This window comes from Salmo salar, unplaced genomic scaffold (genome assembly GCF_965601325.2).
Source record: "Salmo salar unplaced genomic scaffold, fSalSal1 ptg000432l, whole genome shotgun sequence".
Taxonomy (NCBI): domain Eukaryota; kingdom Metazoa; phylum Chordata; class Actinopteri; order Salmoniformes; family Salmonidae; genus Salmo; species Salmo salar.
The window spans coordinates 970,239-983,394 of record NW_027675387.1 but is presented as its reverse complement, the minus strand read 5'-3'; the positions used below and the strand labels follow the sequence as shown (position 1 = coordinate 983,394).

The following is a 13,156-nucleotide window of genomic DNA, read 5'->3' as shown; positions in this document are numbered from 1 at the left end:
TCCCATACGGACTCTGGAGAGGCGAAGGTCGAGAGCCATGCGTCCTCCAAAACACAACCCAACCTAGCCGCGATGCTTCTTGACACAATGCCTATCCAACCCGGAAGCCAGCAGCACCAATGTGTCGGAGGAAACACTGTACACCTGGCAACCTGGTCAGCGTCCACTGCGCCCGGCCCGCCACAGGAGTCGCCAGTGCGCGATGAAACAAGGATATCCCTGCCGGCCAAACCCTCCCCTAACCCGGACGACGCTGGGCCAATTGTGCGTCGCCCCATGGGCCTCCCGGTCGCGGCCGGCTGCAACAGAGCTTGGACTCGAACCCAGAATCTCTAATGGCACAGCTTAGGCCACTTGCTCACCATTTTTGCTCCAGGCAGATATACTACATCCATAACTAGCGGTTTCTGCATTAGCAGGGAGGTGTTTCTGCAATCAAATTGTGTGCGCATCGCCCTTGTCGCAATTTTAGCAAACACAGAAAGGTGCCTATATTTGAGAACAAAAGTCGCCTGGCACACTGCTTAGGAGTTCAACACCTTTTACTTATTTCTAGTTACTACTAATGTGAAAACAAGACTAAATATGACTATTGTTGCTCACTTGACTGTCTTAAGACAATTGTCAAGTCATTTTAACATTCATTACAGACGTCAATTGTTGTACACTATCATGGCTACGCTGTTGGCATCACCTTTTTCAGTGGATTTCTGCTGTTGTGAGCCTTTAACTATCTGTCTGACTTGTTCACACAGGAGAGAGACGTGACTATCATGGATCCTCTGGGGAGCCTCAACATCATGATGCTAACGAGTCAGAGAAGAGTCTGTCCAGATTCTATCACCTCAAGAAACACCAGCAGAGACCCACAGGGAAGAAATCTATCTGCTGCTCTGACTGTGGAAAACATTGCAAATCTTCATCAGAACTTAAAATACACCAGCGAACACACACAGGAGAGAAATCTCACCACTGTTTTGATTGTGGGAAGAGTTACTCAAGTTTAAAAGCACTAAAAGTACACCTGAGAGAAACCGTACAGCTGTACTCAATGTGGGAAGAGTTTTACTCAGTCAAGCAACCTGTTATCACACCAGAGAACACACACAGGAGAGAAACCTTATAGCTGTGATCAATGTGGGAAGACTTATATTTCATCTTGCCATCTGAGTAGACACCAGCGAGTACACACAGGAGAGAAACCTTATAGCTGTAATCAATGTGGGAAGAGTTTTACTCGGCCAGACAGCCTGATAATACACCAGAGAACACACACAGGAGAGAAATCTTATAGCTGTGATCAATGTGGGAAGACTTATATTTCATCTTGCCATCTGAGTAGACACCAGCGAGTACACACAGCAGAGAAACCTTATAGCTGTAATCAATGTGGGAAGAGTTTTACTCGGCCAGACAGCCTGATAATACACCAGAGAACACACACAGGAGAGAAACCTTATAGCTGTGATCAATGTGGGAAGACTTATATTTCATCTTGCCATCTGACTAAACACCAGCGAGTACACACAGGAGAGAAATCTTATAGCTGTAATCAATGTGGGAAGAGTTTTACTCGGCCAGACAGCCTGATATTACACCAGAAAACACACACAGGAGAGAAATAATATAGCTGTGATCAATGTGGGAAGAGTTTTGCTGCATCTGGCTCTCTGACTCTACACCAGAAAACACACACAGGAGAGAAATCTTTCCACTGTTCAGATTGTGGAAAAATATTCTTAACTTCACAGAATATGAAGAAGCACCAGAAAACACACACAGGAGAGAAACCTTATAGCTGTAATCAATGTGGGAAGAGTTTTACTCAGTCAGACGGCCTGATATTACACCAGAGAACACACACAGGAGAGAAACCTTATAGCTGTAACCAATGTGGGAATAGTTTTTCTACATCTAGCTATCTCACTATACACCAGAGAACACACACAGGAGAGAAACCATATAGCTGTAACCAATGTGGGAATAGTTTTTCTACATCTAGCTATCTCACTAAACACCAGAGAACTCATACAGGAGAAAAACCATATAGCTGTACTCAATGTGGGAAGAGTTTTTCTACGTCTAGCTATCTCACTATACACCAGAGAACACACACAGGAGAGAAACTATATAGCTGTACTCGATGTGGGAAGAGTTTTTCTACGTCTAGCTATCTCACTATACACCAGAGAACACACACAGGAGAGAAACAATATAGCTGTAGTCAATGTGGGACAAGATATTCTTGGCTAACCAGCCTAGTATCACATCAGAGAACACACACAGGAGAGAAATCTCCTAGCTGTGATCAATGTGGGAAGAGATACTCTGATAACAGATCTCTGATTAAACATCAGAAAAAACATGAAGGAGTTGTTTCATGATATCAATGAAATAATGTCACAATGTAGAATGTTTTAACATTGTAGTAGGAGTATTTTAATGATGTCACAATGTAGAACCCTAAATATTTGCCCCCTGTTCTATTGATTTTAGTTTCAGGGGGAAAATCCAGGCTCAGAAATGGAAGAGTACTATTTATGTGATTTAACAAAAAGTGACTAACAAAAAAAGAGCTGTGTTACACTTACCATGTTGGTGACGCACTTGAATCAAAATGCAACACTTCAAAATGTAGCTAGCTGTTTTCTACAAATTGTCCTCTGACCAGGGATGTACACATTATTCCCAGATTCCGTGTGCTTTTTGAGCTGTTCGTTTTAACAGGACGTGCAACTTCATCTCCCTCCTGTCACACAAATGATTTTAACATGATATCGATGAGTTATGACAAATAAGTGTTGTGTTCCTTTGTTTAGCGACCCCTACATTTAAATGCATCACTCCAAAATGTAGCTGACTGTCTTCTGCAGGTTGTCCTCTAACCAGTGAGGTAACAGATATCTCCCATTTCCATGTGTTGTGTTTATTGTGGCAGATGTTTGTGTATATAGCACATTTTATGTTTAGGTTTTCAATATATCCCAAACTGTTTCTGCATATTGGTTATTGATTAGGACACGTTAAAACTGTGTTTTGACATTGGGGATATCCCATCTAGCAACATGTCATTGAAAAGACATTGAAAATATGACTATGCAACCAAATATTTCATATTTACATTTCATGATCAGATTTAGTAATCGATTTATTGATGATATTTATTCATGCAACCAACTGACAATTTTTGGTACAATTATATTGACATTGTTGCCCTGCTTTTAAAATATCAGGGTTCATTCTCAGATGTGCCAACCCAAATGTACTAGAACATGACATTGGGGACTGGGCCCCGATCCAACAACATGCCTATCTAGTGAACCCTGAAAAGAGAGAGAAGCTCTGCAGTGAGGTGGAAAGTTACTATGGATATTGCAGGAGTTTCCTCTTGAAATCAGACATGTCTGTGGTGAGGACAACTTGGTTGCTGATTGTCTCAAGGGTGGGCAGTTAAAAAGTTTTGTGTTTAGACAGTGCGTTGCCATGGATCACAATGTATTTTGACTGCACGTTTTTTCCGTATTGGAGATGAGTTTTGTTTGGGTTCCAAGGGGACGAGAGTTCTAGAAGCTAGTGGGATTTAGGAAGAAGTGAGTTCTAGAAGCTAGTGGGATTTAGGAAGAGGAGAGTTCTAGAATCTAGTGAGTTTTAGGAAGACGAGAGTTCTAGAAGCTAGTGGGATTTAGAAAGAGGAGAGTTCTAGAAGCTAGTGAGTTTTAGGAAGATGAGTGTTCTAGAAGCTAGTGGGATTTAGGATTCTATAGAAAGAAAAAGGAGAAACAAATAATCCTATTGTATATTATTTTTTAGAAATACGTGTTTTTTTCTTGTTTTTAATTGTTGACATCCAGTAGACATCATGTTTATATTGGTGAAGGTGAATCATTGTAGTTGATTATCATGAGAAATGGAAGTTGTTTTCTGTTGGTGGTGAGCAAACTTGTCCAACATAAATATAGGATATATTTGTTGTCTTAAGGGGGAAGGTGTTACAGGCTTTGGTTTTTCCATTTATGTTTTGAGGTTGGACTTTAGCACGTCTAGCTCGTTAGCACGTCTAGCTCGTTAGCACGTAGGACGCACTGATTGGTGTCACATCGTTAGTCAGTATGTGTTACACCTGTGCTGGCTTGTCCATCTCGTTAGTGGGAAGGTGTTTCACCTGAGCTGGTCCAGGTTCTATTTAAGAGTGTCTGGCCCAGTGCTCCAGTTGTCTTGATACATGTGGAGAGTCAACACCTTTAGTTGCTCCACCTTTTTGGTTTACTTCCTGTCTTTAAGTTTGGTGTGGGTTTTTCTTTTGTTTGCCTCTTCTTGGGCAGATTTAGTGGGTCTCATGGTGGGTGTCTTTTATGTCCCAGTTGTTGTTACTAGTCAACTTCCAGTGGACACTGAGAGAGCAAAACTGCAACATTGTTATAATACTTTTATTGCATCAAATGGTTGTTTTATGCAACAGAATAGAGGGTTCTTAGAACTATTGTGTCTGTGTGTTCTACTGAGGATGGGCCTCTGGGAGAAAACACTGACAGGAGATTTACAATGTCTTTTGGGTGATAAAACCTAGAGACTGCATTCCAGAGCATGAGTTAATGTTTCTGTTCTATATGGTACCAGGGAGAGATGACCCCAGGGCCAGACCCTGGTCTCTACATAAAGAGTACTGTTTTTACAGCAGATACTGTCTGCTGAGAATTATAAGCATCTTTCATACAAATCTTAACCTTGTGACCCGTTCTATACATCTGTTGTTGGTCATTTAGGTTGAAAGGGGTGTATCTTGGCTGTAAAATACCTTTGTACTTTTGTATCGTGGCTCTCAACGAATCATCTGGGGGTGATTCATCTCTCAACGAATCATCTGGGGGTGATTCATCTCTCAATGAATCATCTGGGGGTGATTCATCTCTCAATGAATCATCTGGTGGTGATTCATCTCTCAACGAATCATCTGGGGGTGATTCATCTCTCAATGAATCATCTGGGGGTGATTCATCTCTCAATGATTGTTCGACCAGCCATCATTATCGTAGAGCACTCAATTGATTCACTTTATATGTGTGTGTTGTTTTGACCTGCTTCCGTATTAGTAAGTGAATAAAGATTTAGTTTTAGAATAACTCTGACTTGTGTGATAAGTTTGTCTCAATTGATATTAAAGAAATTAACCACCACATATGGGGATGTGAATCTTGACTTGGTGACCGCTCCTGGTGACCTGGGTAAATTACCTGACTCCTGGTGACCTGGGTAAATGGTCCACAAGGGATTCCTCTAACTTGGGATCTCAGGGAGACCACACTTCAGGAACGGAGCAAATGGACCAACCTTTGATCTGAGAGGCAGCGAGCCGAGTGGATACCATCAGTATAGTATATATAGTGGATACCATCAGTATAGTATATATAGTAGATACCATCAGTATAGTATATATAGTGGATACCATCAGTATAGTATATATAGTGGATACCATCAGTATAGTGTATATAGTGGATACCATCAGTATAGTGTATATAGTGGATACCATCAGTATAGTATATATAGTGGATACCATCAGTATAGTATATATAGTGGATACCATCAGTATAGTATATATAGTGGATACCGTCAGTATAGTATATATAGCGGGTACCGTCAGTATAGTATATATAGCGGATACCGTCAGTATAGTATATATAGCGGATACCGTCAGTATAGTATATATAGCGGATACCGTCAGTATAGTATATATAGCGGATACCGTCAGTATAGTATATATAGCGGATACCGTCAGTATAGTGTATATAGCGGATACCGTCAGTATAGTGTATATAGCGGATACCATCAGTATAGTGTATATAGCGGATACCATCAGTATAGTGTATATAGCGGATACCATCAGTATAGTGTATATATAGCGGATATAATCAGTATAGTATATATAGTGGATACCATCAGTATAGTATATATAGTGGATACCATCAGTATAGTATATATAGTGGATACCATCAGTATAGTATATATAGTGGATACCATCAGTATAGTATATATAGTGGATACCATCAGTATAGTATATTTATATACCACATCTTGAACGTTGTTAAAAATAAAAGAATGTGAGCGAAGCACGCAAAGTGGAGTTTTTAGAAAAGCCACGTAGGCTCTGAGTGTGTATTCCTGGGGGGGGGGGGGGGGGGCCTTGGAGGTGTAAAGCCCAGCCAGCCATCTGTGAACTGAATGAAAACTGGAATCTGTGTTTACTAGTTAAGACCATTTATGATATAGTATAAGCTAGTAAGGTGCACCTGTAATTATTTTAAACATATACTTGATTTAAACCTGTAATAGTTAGTTAACGAAGCTAACGTTAGCTAGTTTATTATCACAAAAGTGAGAACTGCTCTAGATTGGAAACTTACGTTAATGAGTGTAAAGCCATATTGTCTTTATGGAAACGATATAGAATATATGGGAAAGAATATAGTTGAGGAAATAATCCAATCCTAGTTGTGCCTAGTTAGGACATAACGTTAGCTAGCTAACGGTACTGTACTGTAGCTCATACAACGCCGACGGTCAAACCCGGCTTTCTAATATTTACGTTCATTAACTATCGTAACGTTATGGAAGATATTCACAGAAAACCATCATTGTCTTCGTTATTCATTATTAGTATGTTATATTATTATAATACATTATTTCGAGACATATTCAGAGCCAAACATCAACACAACTTAACCTTTTTAACTGTTGTCGCATCCAAACTTGTCACCATCGTTTTCAGTTGTAATTGCGAAGTTCCCGGAAGAAGTCCAGCAACAACGGAGGTTCCTCGATGAACCCACCTTCTAACAAGTTCTTTGAAGACACCTACCACACCCACCACCACCGGTGAATTTACTAAATTACTCACGATAAACGTTCACAAAAAACACCGCGATTGCATAAAGGAGTTCTGTATCTATAATTCTTAAAATAATTGTTATGTTTTTTGTGAACGTTTATCGTGAGTAATTTAGTAAATTCACCGGAAGTGTTCGGTGGGAATGCTAGTTCTGAACGTCACATGCTAATGTAAAAAGCTGGTTTTTGATATAAATATGAACTTGATTGAACAAAACATGCATGTACTGTATAACATAATGTCCTAGGAGTGTCATCTGATGAAGATCATCAAAGGTTAGTGCTGCATTTAGCTGTGGTTTTGGTTTTTGTGACATTATATGCTAGCTTGAAAAATGGGTGTCTGATTATTTCTGGCTGGGTAATCTCCTGACATAATCTAATGTTTTTCTTTCGTTGTAAAGCCTTTTTGAAATCTGACAGTGTAGTTAGATAAAGGAGAGTCTTGTCTTTAAAATGCTGTAAAATAGTCATATGTTTGAAAAATGGAAGTTTTCGGATTTTCGAGGACTTTGTATTTCGCGCCACGCCCATCATTGGATATTGGAGCAGGTGTTCCGCTAGCGGAACGTCTAGATGTAAGAGGCTAGACGTGCTAACGAGCTAGACGTGCTAACGAGCTAGACGTGCAAAAATCCAAACCTCAAAACATAAATGGAAAAACCAAAGACTGTAACACCTTAAGAGAATGCTTACCACCAACAGAAAACAACTTCCATTTCACATTATAATCAACTACAATGCTTCACCTTCACCAATATAAACATGGTGTCTACTGGCTGTCAACAATTAAAAACAAGAAAAAAACATTTTTTTCCCCACTAGCTTCTAGAACTCTCGTCTCCTTGGAACGAGCCCAAACAAAACTCATCTCCAATAAGGAAAAACGTGCAGTCAAAAAAAGATCCATGGCAACTCACTGGCTAAACGCAAAACTTTTTGACTACCCAACCTTGAGACAGTTACAAACCAAATTGTCCTCGTCATGGACACAACAATCAAAAACACTGTTGTTTTGACAAGTAGCAATAAATCAATGATATCGATTAGGCGGGAAATCAGGTTGTACGTGCTGTTGAAACTAGCATAACTAAAAAAACACATGGAAATGGGAGATATATTTCACCTCACTGATTAGAGGACAACCTGAAGAAGACAGTCAGCTACATTTTGGAGTGATGCATTTAAATGTAGGGGTCACTAAACAAAGGAACACAACACTTATTTGTCATCACTCATTAATATCATGTTGAAATCAATTGTGCCGAGAGGAGGGAGATGAGGTTGCACGTCCTGTTAAAACTAACAGCTCAAAAACCACACGGAATCTGGGAATAATGTGTACATCCCTGGTTAGAGGACAACTGGTAGAAAACAGCCAGATACATTTTGATTCCAGTGGGTCACCAACGTGGTAAGTGTAACACAACTCTTTTTTTGTTAATCACTTTTTGTTAAATCACATAAATAGTAACTCTTCCATTTCAGAGCCTGGATTTTCCCCCTGAGGCTAATATCCATATCATGTTGAAATCAATAGAACAGGGGACAAACGTTTAGGGTTCTACATTGTGACATCATTAAAATACTCCTACTACAATGTTTAAACATTCTACATTGTGACATCATTTCATTGATATCATGAAACAACTCCTTCATGAATGTATTTTCTGATATTTGATCAGAAGTCTTTTATCAGATTATCTCTGGTCACAGCTATAAGATTTCTCTCCTGTGTGTGTTCTCTTGTGTACTGTCAGACCGCTAGATGAAAAAAAACTCTTCCCACATTGACCACAGATATAAGGTTTCTCTCCTGTGTGTGTTCTCTGGTGTGAAGTCAGAGAGCTAGATGTAGTAAAACTCTTCCCACATTGATTACAGCTATAAGGTTTCTCTCCTGTGTGTGTTCGTAGGTGTATAGTCAGATACCAAGATGTAGTAAAACTCTTCCCACATTGATCACAGCTATAAGGTTTCTCTCCTGTGTGTGTTCTCTGGTGTAGTGTCAGAGTTCTAGATGCAGCAAAATTCTTCCCACATTGACCACAGCTATAAGATTTTTCTCCTGTGTGTATTCTCTGGTGCACTATCAGCGCTCCAGATCGACCAAAACTCTTCCCACATTGACCACAGCTATAAGGTTTCTCTCCTGTGTGTATTCTCTGGTGTAGAGTCAGAGCGCTAGATGTAGCAAAACTCGTCCCACATTGACCACAGCTATAAGGTTTCTCTCCTGTGTGTATTCTCTGATGAATTTTAATGCCTGATGAGGTGAATCTCTTCCCACAGTCAGAGCAGCAGTGAGTTCTCTTCCTTGTGGATCTCTGCAGGTGTTTATTGAGGTGTTCTAATGTGGAGAGACTCTTCTCTGCCTCTTCAGCATCATGAGGTTGTTGAGGCTCCCCAGAGGATCCACGATAGTCCCATATCTCTCCTGTGTGAACAACAAAGTCAGACAGATGATATAAAGGCCCACAACAGCGGTAATCCACTGTAAAAGGTGATGCCAACAGCGGAGCCATGATGTACAACAACTGACGTCTGTAATGAATGTTACAATTATTTAATTTCTTAAAATGAGCAAGAATAGTCATATTTAGTCTTGTTTTCACATTAGTAGTAAAACTGATGATTGTAGGCTAGAAATACGTTATTCATGTTGTTGAAACTCTAAGCAGTGTGCCAGACGACTTTTGGTCTCCAATACAGGCCCCTTTCTGTGTTTGCTAAAATTGCGGCACGAGGGCAAAGCACACACAATTTGGTTGCAGAAACTCCTCCCTTCTAATGAGGAAACCGATAGTTATGGATGTAGAATATCTGGTAATGAGGAAACCACTAGTTATGAATGTAGTATATCTGCTAATGAGGAAACCACTAGTTATGGATGTAGTATATCTGGTAATGAGGAAACCACTAGTTATGGATGTAGTATATCTGGTAATGAGGAAACCACTAGTTATGGATGTAGTATATCTGGTAATGAGGAAACCACTAGTTATGGATGTAGTATATCTGGTAATGAGGAAACCACTAGTTATGGATGTAGTATATCTGCTAATGAGGAAACCACTAGTTATGGATGTAGTATATCTGGTAATGAGGAAACCACTAGTTATGGATGTAGTATATCTGCTAATGAGGAAACCACTAGTTATGGATGTAGTATATCTGGTAATGAGGAAACCACTAGTTATGGATGTAGTATATCTGCTAATGAGGAAACCACTAGTTATGGATGTAGTATATCTGAAATGGTGAGAAAAGATTTTAGTTTTTCACAATGTATTCTGAATGTGAATGGGGGAAACTCAGGGGAGTAACCTCCATTTCCAGGTTGATGATGAGTTCATTTCACACTACTTTGGATTATAATTGTAAGGCTCGTTTGAATTTCCTGCTTAATATAATGTTTGTGTCGTCATCGCAAATCAACTGCTTTATACTTAAAAAACACTTCAACCAGTAAAATGCTCTTTGGCTTTAACATCAGCCTGACAATGAGGGTTTGTACACTGTTTGCCAAATTGGCCCATAACTTCACCTAACAACAATCATACCTATGTAATGAACGAAGAAGCACTTTGGTTGTTGTTGCATGACATACATAGTGTCCTCTAGGACCCATAACAATAACGTAGGACCCATAACTTCACCTAACAACAACATAGACCTACTGTAGGACCCATAACTTCACCTAACAACAACATAGACCTACTGTAGGACCCATAACTTCACCTAACAACAACATAGACCTACTGTAGGACCCATAACTTCACCTAACAACAACATAGACCTACTGTAGGACCCATAACTTCACCTAACAACAACATAGACCTACTGTAGGACCCATAACTTCACCTAACAACAACATAGACCTACTGTAGGACCCATAACTTCACCTAACAACAACATAGACCTACTGTAGGGCCCATAACAACAAATATAGGAAAATATCTCTGTGTGTTGAACAATAGCCTATCCATCAAGGAACATTTCTCTACACATTATGAGCAAAGTAGGGATGTTGGATCCAACGTGGAGCGTATCTCTGTGTCCAAACAGACTAACGAGACCCTACTGTAAATCAACCAGACAATAACACATTATAAACATCCATTTGTTAGGGATGTTGGATCCAACATGGAGCACGGCATAACTGTCTTTACCAGAGTAATGAATGAAGAAGCACTTTGGTTGTTGTTGCATGTCGTGATGTTTGTCATGTGACTGTCATTCAGAAAATGATTTCCTGGATCAGCTGATGATAGTTGAACATGTGACTGTAACTAAACAGCTACAGTATTAAGAATTATGTGTAATTATTGAATAACTGCGTTAATGACAGTATCTATTTGGGTGTTGTCAATAAAGTTAAGGTGACTCGGTTAGAACCATTGGATTTAGTAAACTCTGAAATGATTTAGGATTTCTGTTCCCATGAAAACTGTTTTCCCAGCGTAACATAAGGAGACACTAAATGTTACGTAGGTAGAGAGCATTTCAGAGATCTGAATACAAAAAACTGTCCTAACAGGACAATAACCTAAACCACAAGGCCAAATCTACACTGGAGGAGCTTACCAAGATGACATTGAATGTTCCTGAGTGGCCTAGTTACAGTTTGGACTTAAATCATCTTGAAAGTATATAGCAAGACTTGAAAACGGCTTTCTAGCAATGATCAACAACCAACTTGACAGAACAGGAAGGATTTTAAAAAGAATAATGAATATTCACATGAAGATCAGTCTCCTATTGGATGACATCACGACTTCCCATCAAGCCAACTCCTTGGAGACCTTACTATGACATCACTCACTCCTAGTTTGCAGTTGTTAAAAAAGCACTATTTTGCTCAAAACATTTATTTGTTTCCCATTAGTGTGTTTATACTTTACTGTATTTATATATCACTTTTCAACAGGAAAAGTTAAAAAATCCCTGGAGGACGTCATGAACAATTCATACAGTACAAAAACATATTTGAGTGTAGAATGCCCTTTTAAAAAATCACACATTAGTTCAACAACTGCAGAGTTTGTGTCCCTGTTATATAAGATATTACTCACTGTATTTACTGGTGTTAATCAGATCAATGTCCCTGTTTTATAAGATATTACTCACTGTATTTACTGGTGTTAATCAGATCAATGTCCCTGTTTTAAACTGTTGGGGATAGGGGGCAGTATTTACACGGCCGGATAAAAAAACGTACCCAATTTAATCTGGTTACTACTCCTGCCCAGTAACTAGAATATGCATATAATTATTGGCTTTGGATAGAAAACACCCTAAAGTTTCTAAAACTGTTTGAATGGTGTCTGTGAGTATAACAGAACTCATATGGCAGGCAAAAACCTGAGAAGATTCTTACCAGGAAGTGGCCTGTCTGACAAGTTGTTGTCCATCTTGCCTCTGTTTATTGAAGACTGAGGATCTCTGCTGTAACGTGACACTTCCTATGGCTCCCATAGGCTCTCAGAACCCGGGAAAAAGCTGAATGACGTAATTCAAGGCCCAGGCTGAATCACATTATCGAATTGGGCAAGTGCTCTATCAGAGGGCCATTAGACGAGGCTCGTGCATGAGGGGATAGCATGCTTTTACTTTCTCTCTCGTTGAATGTAAACAGACTTTGCCGGTCGGAATATTATCGCTTTTTTATGAGGAAAGTGGCATAAAAATTGATTTTAAACAGCGGTTGACATGCTTCGAAGTACGGTAATGGAATATTTAGAATTTTTTTGTCACGAAATGCGCCATGCTCGTGACCCTTATTTACACTTCAGATAGTGTCTTGAACGCACGAACAAAACGCCGCTGTTTGAACATAACTATGGATTATTTGGGACCAAACCAACATTTGTTATTGAAGTAGAAGTCCTGGGAGTGCATTCTGACGAAGAACACCCAAGGTAATCAAACTTTTCTAATAGTAAATCGGAGTTTGGTGAATGCTAAACTTGCTGGGTGTCTAAATAGCTAGCCCTGTGATGCCGGGCTATCTACTTAGAATATTGCAAAATGTGCTTTCACCGAAAAGCTATTTTAAAATCGAGTGCATAGAGGAGTTCTGTATCTATAATTCTTAAAATAATTGTTATGTTTTTTGTGAACGTTTATCGTGAGTTATTTAGTAAATTCACCGGAAGTGTTCGGTGGGAATGCTAGTCACATGCTAGTCACCTGCTAATGTAAAAAGCTGGTTTTTGATATAAATATGAACTTGATTGAACAGACATGCATGTATTGTATAACATAATGTCCT

The 13,156-nt window shown here is 39.4% G+C and overlaps 1 protein-coding gene across 1 annotated transcript in view; it reads left to right on the top strand.

Moving 5' to 3' along the window:
* Window positions 1-4,203, top strand: part of LOC145876042 (uncharacterized) — a 48,481-nt gene extending 44,278 nt beyond the window's left edge. The window contains exon 3 of the mRNA XM_082971815.1: window positions 1,043-4,203. Coding sequence (XP_082827941.1) covers window positions 1,043-1,625 — 583 coding nt within the window. The 3' untranslated portion in view covers window positions 1,626-4,203. The remainder of the gene's footprint in view (window positions 1-1,042) is intronic.
* The last annotated feature ends 8,953 nt before the right edge of the window (window positions 4,204-13,156 follow it).